The sequence below is a fragment of the Labeo rohita genome, chromosome 10, assembly GCF_022985175.1.
Source record: "Labeo rohita strain BAU-BD-2019 chromosome 10, IGBB_LRoh.1.0, whole genome shotgun sequence".
NCBI classification, from domain to species: domain Eukaryota; kingdom Metazoa; phylum Chordata; class Actinopteri; order Cypriniformes; family Cyprinidae; genus Labeo; species Labeo rohita.
Window position 1 is genome coordinate 19,349,542 of NC_066878.1, and position 19,124 is coordinate 19,368,665.

Here is a 19,124-nt window from a genome sequence, read left to right on the forward strand (position 1 = left end):
CTGACCCCAAACTTTTGAACGGTAGTGTTTATAGAAGGTGCACAGTGTCATTCACACAAACACTAAACACCATCATGGTAAACAACATTAGATGCATACAACCCTAATGTACAAAACTGCTAAGAAAAAACTAAGAAAAAAAGAGTTATGAAACACAGGGAATTCTGAGAATGGCAATACTGTTGGAATACTGTTATTCACTATACATTTTACGATCTTTTACAGTTACTGTAGCATTTTTACAGTACTTTACCGTTAAATTTGCAGTCATTTTTACAGTGTATATATATATAGTAAAAGAAATGTATATTTATTATATTTTTTTTATATTATTATAATTTAAAATATTTAATATATTTAATTTATATATTTAATATAATTTTTATATAACAATTTCATAACAATAAAATAATTGTACTATGTTAATACTATTTTAGTTATATACATACATACAGTATATATAGTAAAAAACAGACAATAACATTAAAAGACAGCAATAACACAAACAGCAATAATAATAAAGTAATAAATAAATATAAATAAATTAAAAATAAATAAAATGTATTTATGTTTTAATATAATTTATTTCATATAATTTTTCTATAATAATTTTATAGCAATAAAATAATTGTACTGTTAATACTAATATTTTAGTTATATATATATATATATATATATATATATATATATATAAACACAATAACAATAAAATAATAAATTATTATAAATAAATAAAAATAAATAATTTATGTATATTTTTATATAACTCACTTCATATTAATTTATATAATAATTTTATGACAATAAATTAATTGTACTATTTTAATAAGATATATATATATATATATATATATTTGTGTGTGTGTGTCAAATTTATTAATACAAAGCACAATTTATTCGAGCAGCTCAGTGTGATTTATTTAGAATTTTTGTTTTATTTTATATATTAACCACAATAACGACTTAGATGTTTCAAATATATATTAAAACAAATAATAATAATAATAATAATAATAATAATTATTATTATTATTATTATTATTATTATTATTATTATTATAATCACATAAAATAATGATAAATAATAATATAAAAATTAATTCTTAATTCAAAGCGCTACAACAAGCATAACAAGTGCTACAATACAATACATTTTAACTTCGACCGACACTGCAGAAATGAATATGCTGGTTTGGAGTTTAACGGGATGCAGCCTTCCCTCGCAATCCCATAATGCATTTCACTTCCTAGATACCAGTGACAACGCGCTGTATCCAAGCATGGCGCTGTTATGTTGTCTTATTATTTTGACATATTTAAGAACCGCGCTTTGCATTGAAGACACGAACACTACAGGAAACGTTAATATCACATTCAGTGACACGAACGACACGTCCGCTGATCGAGAAAAATCGCTTGATTTCAAGGATCCGGGAGTCAGTGAAACTCCGGTTCATCTGCCAGATCCAACAGCCTGGACTCCCGAATCCGTGACGGCGTTCCCCGATCACAACGAGTCCCCGGAGAGCTCCATCCCCGACACGAACCCCGAATCCCCGCGAGCCGCCACAGCAGCACAGCCTCTGCCGCTGTCTGGTGTCCTTCCTTCCCCGGTTACCGAAGGTGAGAATACAGATCATCTGTAAGTGATGCTTTATTAATCTGACCAACAAAGTGTGCTTGTTTACTCGTGTCCTCTTTCTCCTCAGTCTCTCAGCTGTGTCCATGCAACCTGCAGAACGGGCAGTGTGACATAAACTGCTGCTGTGATCCAGACTGCACTGAGGAACTGGCCCTGTTCACCGACTGCACAGTAGAAAGAGTCAGGTCAGCTTTGTTTCCAGACGAAACTGGAATAGCAGATACTAGATACTCTCTGGAAGAAGGATTAACCCATACAATATCTCATAACCGTGAAAGAAGTAACATTTCAATCAAAATGAACATTCTGTCATCATTCGTTGTCAATCCACACTTGTATTATAACAGTGGAAAACAAAAGGAGATGTTAATGATGTTAACATCATTTGCTTTCCATTGTTTAGTTTACTTTTAGCACTTTTCTCATACTTTTGATTTGCTCAGTTAAATTTTGTTGTGACGTTATTGGATTTATTTAGTGATATATGAACCACAATTTTGGTGATTTTGCCAAAATATGGGAAAAGAAAACTATGCTGAATGAAATGAAATGTCAAATATTTGTATTTATTTACGTCAAAAATAATTTATTATATAATGTATTTATTATAAAAAGTAGCATATATGTAAGTGTAAATTTAAAAATAACCTTTTTTCTAATATCTAAATATGAATTTAAAACATAATTTGAGTCTCAGAATTTAAATTCACTGTTCAAATGTTGCTTTATCAGATAATTTGAGGATAAATTGGGACTAAATACTTGTGATATTGTAATAAAATATTTATGATGGGACATTTAGCACACTCACTGGCTTGATTTTGTATTTGGTTGCTGACAGTGATTAAAAAAAAAATCCTGATGTGTTTCTACGCTACCAGTCAAAAGTTTTGAACAGTACGATTTTTAATGTTTTTTAAAGAAGTCTTTTCTGCTCACCAAGCTTGCATTTATTTGATCCAAAGTACAGCAAAATTGTAAAACTTTAAAATATTTTACTATATAAAATAACTGTTTTGTATTTGAATATATTTAAAAATGTAATTTATTCCTGTGATTTCAAAGCTGATTTTTTAGCATAATTACTCCAGTCACATGATCCTTCAGAAATCATTTTAATATTTTGATTTGCTGCTCAAAAAACAGTTATTATCATTATTATTATTACTATTATCATGTTGAAAACAGCTGAGTAAAATTTTTTCAGATTTCTTTGATAAATAGAAAGTTCAGAAGAACAGCATTTATGTGAAATATAAATCTTTTGTAACATTATAAATGTCTTTACCATCAATTTTGATCAATTTAAAGCATCCCACCCCCCAAAAAAAGATACTGACTCTAGGTTTTCGAATGGTATAGTGTATAATGTTACAAAAGCTTTATTATTTCAGATAAATTCCTGATCTTTGTATTTTTCTATTCACCAGAGAATTCTGAAAACATTTACTCAACTGTTTTAACTGTTGAAAATAATAATACTAATAATAAGTAATAATAAATGTTTCTTGAACAGCAAATCAGCATATTAGAATGATTTCTGAAGGATCATGTGACACTGAAGACTGGAGTAACGATGCTGAAAATTTAGCTTTGATCACAGGAATAAATTACATTTTAAACTATATTCAAATAGAAAACAGTTATTTTAAATAGTACAAATATTTCACAGTATTACTGCTTTTGCTGTACTTTGTATTAAATACATGCAGGCTTGCTGAGCAGAAGAGAAAAAAAAAAAAACATTAAAAAACTTTTGACTGGTAGTGTATGTTTTATTCTCTTTACAGTAATGACCCCAGACTGTGCAACCAGGAATCAGCCGTCTATTCCCTGAGCTCTACACAAGAAGGTTTTTCTAATGTCCAGTCCACTGTCCAGCGAGACGTCAACCCGGATGTCTTCTGTATTCAGTCTGCTAACTGTACGGGAGTCTTTTTAAGGCATTTGAGCTGTTTAAAATTATGACCAAATATCTGTGAGCCCTGCTAACCATATTCAGACATATATATTTTTATCAATCAGTTTAAATTTCATCCTCTGTTCCTTTTCTAGATGAAGAAGGATTATCATTTGGTACACCAGCAGTTCCTACTGAGGAGAATTTTGACTCCCTGTTTGGACGATTTTTGGGATTCTTCTTTGGCCGTTTGACTGCGACCAGTACACTTCAGAGCCCTGATGTGGGAAATTCAACAGGATACCAGGTAAATCATTTTCCATTAGTCATGTCATTCCAAACCCATATGACTTTCCTTTCCGCAGCATACCGTGCCATGGCCAATTATAATGTGGATGAGTTTGTTCTGGCACTTACAGTACACTGGAATCAGGTTTCATGGGAAGCAGCACTGGGTTAGATTTAATATGGCTGTAACCCCTCAGTGCTTGTACTGTTATAATATTTTACTCTCTCTGTCAATGTTTTACTCTTATCAAAGAACATATTGATTTCAAAATGTCAGGATGGTTGTGTTTCTGCAGAGGTGGAGAGCACATTTTTAATTTTAAATAGCTGGATTACTGTACATCCATATCAATGTATTGTATAGACCAATTTTGAGTAGACGTCACTTGCAGCTGCGCGTGCATAGTGGTTGCAGAAAAACAGGTAAAATCCATGGAATAAGAGAAAAAATATATTTTTGTGCCTTTTGATGACAAAATTGGAATGCAAATAATTTGTATAGAATACTGTCATCAAAGACAACATTTGAAGCTAAATGCAGATGTTTAAACAGACTATGGATGAAAACTGCTATGATTACTCTACTTTTAAAGCATAAATTTGATTTGAACAGTAGGTCTACATATTATTTACATATGCTGTTCATATGACGTATTGTATTAACCCTACAGTTACAGCATGAAATATTATGTAAACCTATTACTAACATTTTTAAATAACATTTTTTTTTTATCTCACAATTCTGACTTTGTTCTGACAAATATAAGTTTATATCTCCTAATTTGGACTTTATAACTCAGTTTAGCAAATCTAGAGAGTTTGTTCATTCTGAGGGGAAAAAGCCAGAAGTGTGTGAGGACGAGTTGTTTTTCCTCTAGATTTGTGGGATATAATCTCTGAATTGCAAAAATAAAGTCAGAATTTTTAAATATAAAATCAAATTTACCTTTTTTTATTCTTTTATTCCATGGCTCCATAGACTACCAATTAAACCGGCCAAAAAAACGTCATCCCGGTTTCGGATCTGTAAGACTATCCCACTATCTAACGCCAATGTAGTTGAAAAACAGTGCTTATCGCTGGGTGACAGGTTGTTGTAATATGCAAATAACATTTTGAAAATGACATCTAATCAATATAATCTGTACTCTTTTTAAATCTAAGTATTTTGTGCCGTATTCGTCTAATTCTCTAGCCGTAAAGGCTATCTCTCCTGGGTTTTCTGCAACCATGCTGCGCATGCATCCCGAATGTTTACAAACAGATAATTGGTCTATTCATTTTCTCCTGAAAATGCTATTTGAAACACCCTTGTTACCACTGTTTAACCCTGTAAAGCCCTACATATGAAACAGTAATCCAAAAAATCCATATTTTTTTAAATGGAGCATAGTACTGAAGACAATATGTTGTCTATCTAAAAAAAGTTTGTATATGTGTTTTAAGTATCATATTTGATAACATAATCTTTAGTTTTAATCAGAGGCCTAAAGATGAGCAAAAATATGCAATTTCTTGCAGTTGCTGATGTTAAATTGTCGAAAAAGTGACGTGAAATTCTGAAAGCTTGTAAATTCGTGAGGTGGAACTATATACAGTATTCACCAATAATATGATAGTTAAAGGAGAAGTCCACTTCCAAAACAAAGATTCACATATAATGTATTCACCCCCTTGTCATCTAAGATGTTCATGTCTTTCTTTCTTCAGCCTTAAAGAAATTTTTTTTGAGGAAAACATTTCAGCATTTTTCTACATGCAGTGGACTGGTATGGTGCCCTGATTTTGAACTTCCAAAATGCAGTTTAAATGCGGCTTCAAACAATCCCAAATGCGGTTGTAAGCGATCCCAGCCGAGGAAGAAGGGTCTGGCAACAGAGCACGGGATCCAGAAAATGTTTTGCTATGCGTTTGATTACGCACAGGCGGGTATAGCTACAGCGATCTAGCATGCCACATTAAGAAGCGCCAAAACGGTATTTATTGCTTGAATTTCTTAATGAAATGGACAGAATTTGAAATATGTGACTTTGTTTCATATCAAAAGTAACAAAGCACAGAACTTGCCTGTTGTGATTTATTGGATGGGTGGTGCACTATGTACTGTTTATTCATCAACTGATAGAATGAACATCAGTAGACCAAAAGATCACTGGGATTTAAGAATCGATCTTCATTAAAATGAGAATCTATTAAAATTAAGAATTTTTTTTTTTTTTTACACAGCCCTAGCGTATTTTGTTTTTAAACACTGTACATAGCAAAAAGATTGGTTATTTTCATTAAAAATAATACGATTTATATACTTTTTAATGCCAAATGCTCCTCTTGTCTTACTCTGCCTGGACTGTTTTTGTTCTGGTTCATGACAGTTAGTGCATGTCGAAAAACTCCCATCTCATGTTCTCCCTCAACTTCAAAATCGTCCTATATCACTGTTTTGCCTTTTTTGTTAAAGGTGTTTGATCTTGTTCACTTTGCAAAGACTGGGTTGGAACTTCTGCAGCGATGTAGGATGATTTTGAAATGATTTTTGAAGTTTTCAGGCAGTTTTTCGACATGCCCTAACTGTCTTGAGTCAGAATACACAGAGTTCAAGACAAGACGAGCGTTTGAGATTTAAAAATTATTTATATTGTGTTTTTTTTAATGCATATAACTGATCGTTTCGCTAAGACCCTTCTTTCTCGGCTGGGATCATTTACAACAGCATTTGAGATCATTTGAAGCCGCATTTAAACTGCATTTTGGAAGTTCAAAATCGGGGCACCATATCAGTCCATTACATGGAGAAAAATGCTGAAATGTTTTCCTCAAAAAACATAATTTCTTTACGACTGAAGAAAGAAAGACATGAACATCTCGGATGACAATGGGGTGAGTACATTATATGTGAATCTTTGTTTTGGAAGTGGACTTCTCCTTTAAATGTTTAGTTTTATGATCCAAACATATAATACAATGCAATACAATGATGTTTGAGAGCTGAACAAATAAACATTCCTCAATTGCCTGATTAATCATATTTGATTCTCGCATTTTAACATGATATTTTGTTTTTAAAAACTTGTATGGATAATGAGGTAAACCTTTGATCAAGTTGATAATTTAGAGCTTAAATTATGCTATAGTAGGCTTCATTTAAGCAACATTTCTGTCTGTGTTCTGTCCTCAGTATGGAGACGTCATTCAAACAGTGAATGAGGCTGGAGAGCAGGAGTTCTTCACCTTTCCTGCCTCCGCGGGAACAGCTCACTGCTTAGACGCAAACCCTGCAGGCAGGACAGAACAACTTATTCTAAAGAAAACATTAGTGCTGCATGTCTAAACAGTTGTGGCCACAGTGCAAGAGGAATTGTTCACACATTTAAATAACAACAACAAGCTTTGTGGTTTGAGGCAATGTTAATATCAGTTTTGTTCACATAGGTGTAGTGATGTTTTTCCTCAGACTAGAACTAAATGTTCTAGTCTGTTGCTAAACATAGATTACTTTGTTGTTTTACAGGTTTTCTAAAGGAGCAGACAAGCAGATGTATGAGGAGCTTTGATTTGGCGGGTGATTGTGAAACACTAGAAGCTCTGCGCTTGGAGACTTATATTAATTTCAACATTCGTTCTGTGAGTACATTTCGGTTTTCAAACCATAGTGGTTTTATCATTACTGTGTTATTTAACAGCCTTGTTTGTTCTTTAGGGAAAAAAGCAAGAAGCTAAAGTAAGCAGATTTTTTTCAAAAGATTTTTTATGATACTATTTGCATTAAAAACATTCACTCTGTGGATTAATCTGACATGCTTTTTGTTTGTTATCCGAGGTCATTGGTGTGGAGGTGGCAGCCATTACTCTGCAGTCTTTAGAGGGCACACAGACGTCAGTGGACTCAGCTGACCTTGCGTCCTATATTCCTGTCCTTCTGGAGACTGGTGACGTCTGCAATAATGTTGTACAGCAGGTGTGCACTTAATGTACTGTATATGTTACTGGTGTATCAGAAATCTGAAAAGTATTAGAAATTATAAAGTGTTTAAGCAAATTATATCTGTTCTGTCAGGTGAAATACGCTTTCAGGTACAACGAAGTTGGGGAAATCCTGAATGTGATGGCATCAGTTTTGCTGGGCGCCATTAAAAGCGTCACAGTGCCTATTCAGCAAGAGTTTCAGATTTCATTCATGCAGGTATTTAATTCTACTCTTTCCGTATTTTAAAAAATAATTGTAATTATTTTAAAATCAATTATTCTACTTAAAGATCATATTAAACTATTTTATTTTATTTTACATACCAAAAACGAAGTAATAATTTTGTGCACATCTTCTGACAGGACATCTCTAACACACCAGTGTTGCAATTTAGTGGCAATCCTGGCTATGTGGTGGGACGGCCCCTAGTGGCTGGGACAAGAACAGCAGAATATCCTTTATTATAACGTCTTTAAACAGATGTCTCCTTTGTGATGAAACAACTACATTATTCATTTTCCATTAGCATTGAACATCAATAATTTATTCCCTTTTGTGTACAACACATTTGTTTTTCTTAGCTGTTTAGACATTTTCCTAAAGTAAGTTCAGTATAACTACAACAATTAACAGAAACATCAAAGCAAATTTTAATTTAGTCATACAGCACCACAAAGTGTCCACCACAATGTTTTCAGTATTTTTAAAACTAAATACTGACATTAAAATTTTAATCTACTAATTTTAATGTTTCAGTAAGTATCAGTTATATATTCAGTAAAAATAGGTAATTAATGAAATATAGTAATAATATGTATATTGGTGGAATTCCAAACATAAATTATTAATATTGTTTAATGTTTCTAAAAATACCCCATATCAGGGCAGAAATGAACTTTTTCATTAAGGCGCAATATTTCACTTTTTACATTTGTGAGGGCAATTTTTATAATCACATTATTATTATAATCACCATATTATGTGTCTGTAATATAAACTACTTAAATTGATCCAATTACATTAATCAATATTTTAAACTGGTGTCAATAACAATAGACTGTTTAAAATTGTTTCTAAATTATACATGTAAAAAACAGGAATACATAGCACTGCAATATTCTGACAAAAATCAATATTTATAGTATATTGCTCTTTTTTAGGGGTTCAGTTGTGTAGCACTGAAACCCTATTGTGATTGTTAGAATGGTCACGGATCAGCAATCTCCACATGAAACTGATCGTGCAGACCAAACCGTAAGTCGTAGAGACTTGAAACTTGGAGGGATGGTAGTACTCACACCGCCTACAACGGGACCAAGGCTCGCCCCAATTGGCCTGACGGGGGCGCTACAGCAACAGTACAAAATTGCTCATAACTCCTGAACCGTCAGTTGCAGGCTCAAGTGTCTTATGTTGTTGAAATCCTTGCCACACACCAGACAAAACGCATGCCTCAGGTTTGCTCGTGAGCCAGTCATGAAAAAACCTACTTTTGAAAACTAGTCCTAGATTTTTCACCCAATCAGATCCAAACCAGTACAGAAAAATTCTTTGGACAGTGAATATCAGTAATTATCAAACAAAAGTTAAACTTTCAATTCACTGTCGCGAAGGAGTGCGAAAATGTTCGAAAGGGGCAGGGCTACTTTTATTAAAATGCCTATAACTCAGAATAATGGAATGAGATATCTTTGCCAAACTCAGCACACTTATGTAAGAGCTCAATCTGAGGTCACAGGAAAAAAAATTGTGGAGATTGGCCATTTGGTGGTGATATGAGGAAAAAAACAATAAAAATGGTTATAACTGCGCAAGCATTTGTCCTATCAATATGAGAATCGATGTGCACAAAAAATATGACCGCCATTGCAGGGCATTTTTCTAGAGCGTAAAAAATTTTACATCATGTTTTTTTTTTTTTGTGTAATATTTATATCATATGATAGAACTCCTCATTCCATACAACTTTGCCTCTAGAATCACTGCTGTCAATCAAATCGTTTGTTAAATGATTGAGAAGAAAATATGCCAAAACCATGCCAAAAACCATCTTTTGTGCACTAGTCCTAGGCTCAATTTGGAAAAAACACTACAGTACAATTCTCTGGACTCTCTAGGTCAATAATTATCAAAACATTTTTGAGATGTACCCTTTGGAAGGCTATAACAGGGTCTACAAAAGGGTCCTGTCCAAATTTGTACAAAATCCTATAAAGCCTAAAGGAAAACTCAAAACTTCATGAAACCTGGTGAGCACATGTGACAGGTGATTTTAAACAAGCATGCAAAGTTTTAACGCAATCACTGCTGGCACTATAACAGTCATAACTGTTAAAAAACATAATATTTTTATGGTAAATTACCTGGATTTGCCAAAAATGCTTTTTTAAATCATTGATTTAGGTGGTTACATAATGTCTTTTTTAATATGTGCTTAAATGCCTTAAAGCGCTTGAACCCCGGTAATCACTGCTTGCAGCTATATTATTGTAATAATGATTATTCATTTTGATATAGAAAACAGTATAACTTGAAACGTTTTTGTTTCGTTTTGGGCAGGTCACATTCTGGCTTCACAGTGAAGCATGTTGGTCTATGACATTAGCCTAGTCTAGCACAAGTTATGCAGAAACTCTCTGAAACTATGAAATCAATCATTTATTTACATCGTATCTGCACTGTGTTGTTTATGATGAGGGAATTTGCGAGCGTGCTAGCATGCACATTCAACATTCAACCTGACTAATCTTTTTACTTTTTTGCGGTGTTTTTTTGGCCTTTTTCATGCTTTTTTTAATGGACAGGACAGTAGAGAATGACAGAAAAGCATGGGGTGGAGATTTGGGAACGGGATTCGAACTCGGGTCGCCAGAGGTGCAGTTGCACTTATATTTCAGTGCTCTAACCGGTAGGCTATCAACACTGACAAGCGCCTGACTATCTAAGTGCCTCTGATTGGCCAATGCATTCCTAAGTTCAACAGAAACATGTTTGATTGGTTATAAGGCTCAACGTTGCAACTAACAGTGCGTAAAAAGCAATCTAATGCAGTGTGAGCAAATCTGAATGTAATTACGTGAATTTTCATTCATTTTCACTTTTCATTTTAATCGTGACAGCCGTAATACTTTGTTTAATTGTGGTGAGCACATGCAACAGGTGATTCTAAACAAGGATGCAAAGTTTTAAGGAGCACAACTGGTGTTACAACAGTCAAAACTGTTAAAAAACATAATATTTCTATGGTAAATTACCTGAAAATGCTTTTTAAAATTATTGATTTAGGTGGTTACAAGCTTGCTAAAGAATGTATTTTTTTATATGTGCTTAAATGCTTTAAAGCACTCGAACCCCAGTAATCACTGCTTGCAGCTATATTATTGTAATAATGATTATTAATATTAATATTAATATTATTAATATTGCCAATGCATTCCTAAGTTCAACAGAAATGCGTTCGATAGGTTATAAGGCTCAACGTTGCAACTAACAGTGCGTAAAAAGCAATCTGATGCAGTGTGAGCGAATCTGAATGTAATTACGTGAATTTCATTCATTTTCACATTTCATTTCAGTCATGACAGCCGTGATACTTTGTTTAATTGTGCAGGAACATTTTTTCCCCCATGTCTTGAAAGTATAGGGCATGTTTATTTATTTTAGTGGCTCTCTTAATTTCCGACCCTGCCTCGTATGTTGTGTGTTTGGCGACATGTTAATAATTAATATCCATAATCGGTAATTTATGTCATTGTTAAAAAATTCTGCACCCTGTTTGATACCTAAAATAAAATAAATGTGGTCATAAAGATAATTACTCTTAGTATGATTTAGTTTGATTCCCTATAAAAGATCATAAGAGCATTTCATAAGTGTGCTGATGCTTTCATTTCCATAATAGTGTTAATAAATAAATGCAATGCCTGTCATCTATCCATACATCCACCTTTGTGTCACAGTCCTTGACCCCTGTATTACTGGGATTGTACAGTCCGCTGACCCGAAAGGATCACTCACTATCCTCCAGAACTCAGGCGAAATGCAGGATTGCTTGTCTGGCTCATCTCTGCGTTCCCCTGTCCTGTTTGGGATTGACATGGTATCAGGCTGCACTCTGAAGTAAGAGGCTATTGTAGTGATGATTTATGTTTTTATGAATTAGACTTGTCTAGCAATCTTCAAGTATGCAATATTCATCACCATTATTATTTAATGTGCACTCATGTCCTCCCTTCCTGTAGGCTGTCTGATGGCGCTAATTGTTCTCTGGTATCTGAAGTCATTTTGTGGGCACTAAAAGGCCAGAGCTTTCCAGACCACATAGCCTCATTTGGGAATTCCTTGCCTCAGAATCCCCTGGACTGGGTGCCAATACAGAACCAAACCATAGCATCGGTAAACAGCCTACTTATTATCATTTTCTCTAGGTGTGGAGAACTGATGCTGAAGTGAAAGAGAAGTGTTTAAGCTAGAGGAAATGTTGACATGTGAACTTGGCTGGCGGTCAGCGTGATGATGCAAAGCTGATTTGTTAACCACTGTTTAATCTTTAAACAAAAGTCTTGCTTCACTCTTTTTATGGGTTACCAAGGGAACACAGGCTTGCAGCATACCACTGTCTTACCATCTTGAAGTAAAATGGACCAAGTACGGAGCCTTGGTGAACCCCCAGGCTCAGATTGTGAGCGTTATGGAAACAATCATTACTAACACCAGCAGTTTGGTAAGTTAAGCATAGCGGGACATTGTTCATGACTTTCAGCGATTATGTAATATTTTTGTTTGGTAAACACAAGCTTGTTTCTCTTACGACAGTATAAATTGTACTGGAAGGTCAACATGCAGTGGATCCCCAATAAGTGTTACTGACACACATAACTACCACAAAAGCATGGCTCAATATTACCCTCATTTTCATGTCTTTCATAAAGTCATTGCAGATTTCATGTGAAATTAGATTTAAAAAGTTAACGCTGGAACCTTTTTTTGTTTTGTTTTGTTTAGGCCCTCCTCACCAGTGCTGATGGTCTTCTGTCTGTCACCAGCTCAGTGAGTTTTGTTGATGTGTCTGCATCTGCCAGTCCAGGATTCAAAGTTCCTCCTACAATTGATGCTAAACTACCCTTTGACTTTTTCTTTCCATTTGTATAATGGAATATTTCTGTATCTCTTTTGGCAACAACATGAAAGGAGGGCCACTGTTTCCATGTTTCTTAAGTTATATATAGTGTATATTTATTGTCTAGTCGTTTTGTATATAATGCACTGATTCACATTTTTTCATACTAGTGGACTGATGTGGAACAATATCGGTACATGTATACAGTGTATGTATATGGGCCATTCTACAGAATTGGTGCAAAGAGTTGGAAACATCTTGAAAAAAGGGTCTTTTTTTAAGAAATTTTGTATGCAAATTGTTTAATAGCCAAAGTATACATTTCTAGTAATTGTGCAGTTAATTCTCATATTGTATTTTCAGAAAGTTTTGGAATAATTGTCCTCTTCCCAAATTTGTCACTCCCGAAACACGTACATCTATCTTGTAAATATATATATTTTTAATATTTTCATTCAGGTGTGATTTATGAGATTTGTTGTATCTTGAATACAATTTTTCTTGTAAAAGGCAGAAAGTTGATCATACTGATTTTAAACTTAAGGATTCATTAGTTTGAATATACATTAAACCAAACACTGTCATATCATCTTAGTTGATAATTCAGTAAACTTTATTTTTGACAAAACATCCCATGTTTCGGAAGTGACTGCACATTTTCGTTTGTGACAATATTGTTTTGATAACGACCACATCACATTACTGAACTTTAACTCACATACTAAAACACTACTAAAACATACTAAAATATTTATAATAGTACTAAAATTTTATTCATTTCCCCCAAATAAAGGATTGTGTTCTCTTTTGTCACTACCGAAACAATGACATGTTTTGGTTGTGTTTGTGGCGGTAGTGACCATTTTAGATACTTTTGAACCTAGCTCAAAGATGCTAATCAGCACATGGTTAGCTCGCACATTTATGAACAGTTTTACACACTAAAAAAAATACATTTTATGGAATAACATCCCAAAAAAACATCAATGATGTTACTACCTGAACTCCACCAAATGTTTCAACTGTGACGATTTTAGATATAGCTAGCACAGTTCTGAATAGTTGTACACATATAAAAACTAAATGTTTGGAAAAAAACACCCAAAAAACTGTGCTTAATTGCAGAAAAAAAGGGTCTATGGTAGTGAAGTTCTTTAAAGGTACACACAGATTTTAAGACTTTTGAACACATTTACCTCAAAATGATGGGGTCTATCTACTCACTGTGTATCTATGAGAGACAAAGAGACATAATATTTCCTGATCATAAATGTAGGGCTGTAAAATCGGTGGACTAAAACATGCACTTTTCTGGTAGTGACATGAAAATGTGGGATACATTTCTGTTTACATAAAGTTTTATCATTTAGAAAGAAAAAAAATTCTATATATATATATATATATATATATATGAACTTCACTTTTTGCAAAAATAAAATATATTTTTAAAAACAGCAATGAAATAAAATATTTCAATATCATTTTCATAAGTTTAAGTTTAGGGGTTAGGGTGTTGGACAGTCACCTCCCAATTGAAAGTACCAAATAAATTATGATTTTATATATATTAAGCTTACTATATTTTAAATATTATTGTAGATTTCAATAGATAATAGAAATAACTTATTAAACATCTAAGATTTGAATACTTAAATGTTTTTTTAAGTGTGTTTTTGGGTTGTATGACAGCAGTTTGCACCAATTCTGTATATACTTTATGTATGTGTGTATATACAGTGTAATTCAATTTCAACACAAAGACATGCACAAAATGTGGAATGAAATATTTTTTATAATATTTACTTAAAACTCACTAAAACATTTAAGAACAGAACCTGTGCACATATCCATTGCAAAATCTGTTGTTAATTTTGTAACTGATGTTACAGGAGTGAAATGCCACTGCTAATAAGCCAGTTCATCAGCCAGGCAGATATGTTGGTATATTAATATTTCAAATCTCATTTACAAAATAGTATATATTGCAAAGCTTTCAGCTGCTCAAACACATTCACATTTATAATGAGAAAACTTGTACAGTTCATAGATAAAACAACAATACTGATACTGATTTTAGAAAACATTGATTCAGAACGAACAAAAATCAATCATTTTATAATCTATTGAGGCAAGTTTAAAATTTCAGCATATATAACTTGTGTAGTTAATAGATATCCCTTTTTGTTATTTGACCTACATGAGTCACTGGCTTTAAAAAACCAACCCCCTTTGTGTGTGCTGTTAAAGATCTGCCGGAGATTGACATGGCTTTGAGCGACAATAAACACATCACACTGCAACACGACCTTATTCACATTTCATATGGAATGAATAGACATGATTACTCTTAAGCTCAGTCTCATCTTGTGATGTGTTTAATGAATAACCATGGAGAATCAAAACTCAACGCCATGTTGTTTTAAGAGTGCACGAAGCCTGGCATTTTCTTGGTCCTATTGAAAGATTAAATGAAAACAACTATAAATTTAACGATTAATTAAATGAATCTCATGTTTATGCAGAGCTACTCACCATTCTTGTGTTTCGCTCTTTAAGTTCATTGACTTGATGAACAAGGTTTTCATTGATCTCTTTTATTTTTTGGACTTTGTGATGGGCGCGATTTTTCACAGACATGATGATACCTATAAGAGAGCAAACAAGTAAGAAAGGAAAATAAAAGTATTAGACTAGAGATGAGAGAATAATGCAACAGCTGGGTTTCAGAAGTAAAACTGACATTAATTTTGTCCATAGAGATATAGATTTTTAGTAATAATGTACGTAAACTTAATTACTTAAGTTAAAAGGACCAAGTACAGAACCTTGGTGAACCCCGGGTTTAGATTGTGAGCGTCAAGGAAACAATCATTACTAACACCAGCAGTTTGGCAAGTTAAACTTACCTGAACATTTTTCTTGAAATTTATGAAGTTTATGAAAATGATTTATGAGCTATTTTTAATATGAATATATATTTAAAAAAAAATAAAAAATACTAGAAAATCAAAGCCATGAATCTAAACAAGTATGGTCCAAATGAGGTTGAGGTTGAGGTTGATATCTCAAAAAATGAGCTTTTAGTAAGATTTTGTTTGGGTGCAGTACCAAACTTTTCCCACTGGCTTTCACAGCAGTGGGATGTGTGATTCCCACTACAGTATAATTTCTCTCTCTCTCAAACATTACAGGCGCGCAGACACGAACACACATACAAATAGAGATCGACCGATATATCGATTTACCGATATTTTACCTGATATTTAAGCATTTTACCAAAATCGGTTGTGTAATATCGAATTCACCGATATCTTGTGTGTGATATCTTCAGCGCGTCTGAGGGGAGACAACAACAAAGGCATGCATAAGTAAAGCACTTGCTTAGCTTTAATTAGTAAACTTTATTTAACATAACAGCCATTGATGCACATATTGTGTTACATAAATACATAATATAGCTAGTTTATGCAGCTTTGGATCTAAGAAATAGACAAACTCACAGAGTCACGTAAGACAATCCGTCCTAATAAAGACGTAAATTTTTCTGAATTAAATTTTATACATTCATGAATGAGCACATGTTGGAAATGAAAGCGCTGAATTTAATTCTCTCTGTGTTGTCTGTGCTCATCATTAGTCTTGTGAAGTCGGAGTCGGCTAAAATAATCCGTCACGTCCTGTCCCAATAAAGACTTAACCTTGCCCGAATTAAATAATACAGCCATGAACGAGTGCATGTTGGAAATAAAAGCGCTTAATTTAATTCTCTTTGTTGTGTATATCATTAATCTCATGAAGGAAATGCTCAGGAAATGTTCCAGCACAGCCACCGCATGTAACTTTTAACAAGATTCACTTGTTTAAAACACCCTATTATATTAACATTTACTATATAACCATTATTTCACTAATACACGTCTAAATAATTACATCTCTGTAGAAAATAATTACTATCTCCGCGAGCGATCGCAGTTTGAGTATAGTTGTGTGTAAACAGCGCTTTGTCAGAATCTAGAACGACAAAAGTCGTTCTGATATACCAGTTTAGAAATGCAATAAAATACGATTTTTTGTTTTATTCCAATATTTCAGAGAATATTATTCAGTGAATTAACATTATCCAGTGAGCTATTCTTCACTTTTTATATTAAACAGCTTATAAACCTACTAAAACTGTACTTTAAAATGAAGTTAATATGACTCCTGTCCTTTATTTATTTTCTCCATTTGAAAAAATTAGACATTCTACATTTGGTTTGCTTAGTGTTGCAGCTGATGCATTTTGTAAATAAAAAATATATATAAATCAAAAGTTTTTATTGTTGTAATATGAAGACTCAGGAGAAAAAAATCAAAGTGAAGTATGGACTAACAGTAAATAAATATCGGTTCTGCATATCGGTTATCGGGCACATGCAAATAATCAGTATCGGTTATAAAAAAATCAATGTCGGTCGATCACTACATACAAACCACACTCTGACATCCATACCAACATACTCACACCATTACAGCAGAATCTGATTTTACCAAGTACAACATGTTCCTGGATCAACATCTTTGTTGACCCTGGAACAACATTGTGATTAACTAGTCAGATTTAAAAAAACAGTTTATAGTTTTTGTGAAGTTTAGGCTTACAATCAGTGTTTTTTGTGCTTGTACATCGGTGTCATTCATTTATCATTTCCTCTGAATTTAGGGTTTACTCATGGGTAAGGTTAGGTTTAGGTGTAGGGATGTGGTCAAGAATAAATTTTTGGATTAAAATGTTGTTCCAGGGTCAACAAAATATGTTGACCCAGGAACACATCTAACTCAGCAAAATCAGGACTCTATAATATGCCCTGTGAGATCCTGAGAGGAACTATTTTTTGTACCTAGTTTAAAATAGATTTATTAAAGGAAATGAGTGTGAAATATTTAAATTCCAATAAAAATACACACCTGTGCCAAAATGTATGCAGTTGGCATTAACGTAGGCAAAGTTATCAAAAAAAAAAATAATAAAATGTCCATAAGGTCACACAAGAGTTAATGTAAATAGTTTTAGATTTTACTGATGTTTTTGACGCTGTTGCACATTTGCAATGATTTTAGGATAAAAAAGTTCATTCTGTCATTCAAAAATGTATGTGCACGTATGTTTTATGCTTTCATGTTTGTTTTTTTGTTTTCAGATCCAAACTGAAGTTTGGTAAGTGCTGGGTAAAAATCATTCTCGTACCATTTATAATCCTGGCCACTCTCCACAACCTGAGCAAGATCAGAAGCCCCATGGCATCAAACGCATCTTCCTTTGAGATGTATACAATATCCAGGATGAAAGACACCACCACCACAACCCCATCAAACACCTCAAACTTATGGTGGAGAAATTCTAGACGATAGGCATAGATTTTTCCGCACAGCTCCACCATGAAGAATGTGAGAAGGGCGAGGCTGAGATAGTGGAATACCTGGAATGATGGCAGGAACATTCGGGTAGAGGATAACCGCAGAATAATCGCTGACATATAATGTGTCTTGTGTCAACAGAAATATGACATCGTGTTTTTTTGCTGACTAGGCATCTGAAGCGAACTCACCTGCGGAGCGATTCTGTGATGATCTGCTTGAATGATAGACAAGTCAATAAGCAACTCGCACAGAACGAAAATGGCGTCCAAGACGACCAAGCAAACAACAACAATCTAATCAACAAAATAACAGCCCAAGGTCATTTTCAGTCATGTAAACAGCATTTAATATCTATATACGTGTAAAGAGTGTAAACATTACCTGGAATCTCTCTGTACTATAAAGGCGGCGTAGGGAGTCTCTGAAGCTGACCTGCCCCAGGTGCTGTCCTGTGGCCAGCTCCAGGTCTTCACTGGCATCGTGCGGTTCATCGTCCTGCCACTGTGTGGCGGTGGTTTGCTCATCACCTACCGCTGTGAAATGCCTCAGAAAACGGGACATTTTTCTCGGGGGTCACATGAGTTGAACACTAACAGAAAATGAATGATTTTATATATATACACACACACACACACACATAACGATAACACTACAAGAAACATACAGTTCACTGACCAATACCAGGGCTATTGTTGTTATATGGAGCCAGCTATTAAAGATCCAATTACAGGCTTCATTTCAGGATTTAAACATTAAAACGCAGTTTAAACAAGACATTGAAACAGACAAATATAAACGGTAACATAATTAT

General features: G+C 33.7%; 2 protein-coding genes across 3 annotated transcripts in view; one reads left to right on the forward strand and one right to left on the reverse strand.

Annotated features, from left to right (window-relative positions):
- Positions 1-1,080: 1,080 nt before the first annotated feature.
- On the forward strand, positions 1,081-14,325 carry tctn1 (tectonic family member 1). 2 transcript variants are annotated; one of them, XM_051121072.1, is made up of 14 exons: positions 1,081-1,623; positions 1,710-1,827; positions 3,433-3,566; positions 3,698-3,849; positions 7,006-7,108; positions 7,339-7,451; positions 7,528-7,548; positions 7,648-7,785; positions 7,885-8,010; positions 8,157-8,245; positions 11,773-11,913; positions 12,036-12,189; positions 12,386-12,517; positions 12,610-12,913. In XM_051121072.1, exons 1-14 carry the CDS (start codon positions 1,179-1,181, stop codon positions 12,661-12,663), a joined length of 1,920 nt encoding a protein of 639 aa, XP_050977029.1. In that variant the 5' UTR covers positions 1,081-1,178; the 3' UTR covers positions 12,664-12,913. The 2 variants fall into 2 exon arrangements, with proteins under 2 accessions (XP_050977029.1, XP_050977028.1); XM_051121071.1 differs by having other exon boundaries at positions 1,082-1,623; positions 12,799-14,325.
- Positions 14,326-14,693: 368 nt separating this feature from the next.
- hvcn1 (hydrogen voltage-gated channel 1) overlaps positions 14,694-19,124 on the reverse strand; it is a 5,316-nt gene continuing 885 nt past the window's right edge. Inside the window, exons 2-6 of the mRNA XM_051121073.1 lie at positions 18,695-18,902; positions 18,502-18,606; positions 18,141-18,372; positions 15,446-15,558; positions 14,694-15,366 (exon numbers count right to left, since the gene is read on the reverse strand). Coding sequence (XP_050977030.1) covers positions 15,310-15,366; positions 15,446-15,558; positions 18,141-18,372; positions 18,502-18,606; positions 18,695-18,874 — 687 coding nt within the window. The 5' untranslated portion in view covers positions 18,875-18,902 and the 3' untranslated portion in view covers positions 14,694-15,309. The remainder of the gene's footprint in view (positions 15,367-15,445; positions 15,559-18,140; positions 18,373-18,501; positions 18,607-18,694; positions 18,903-19,124) is intronic.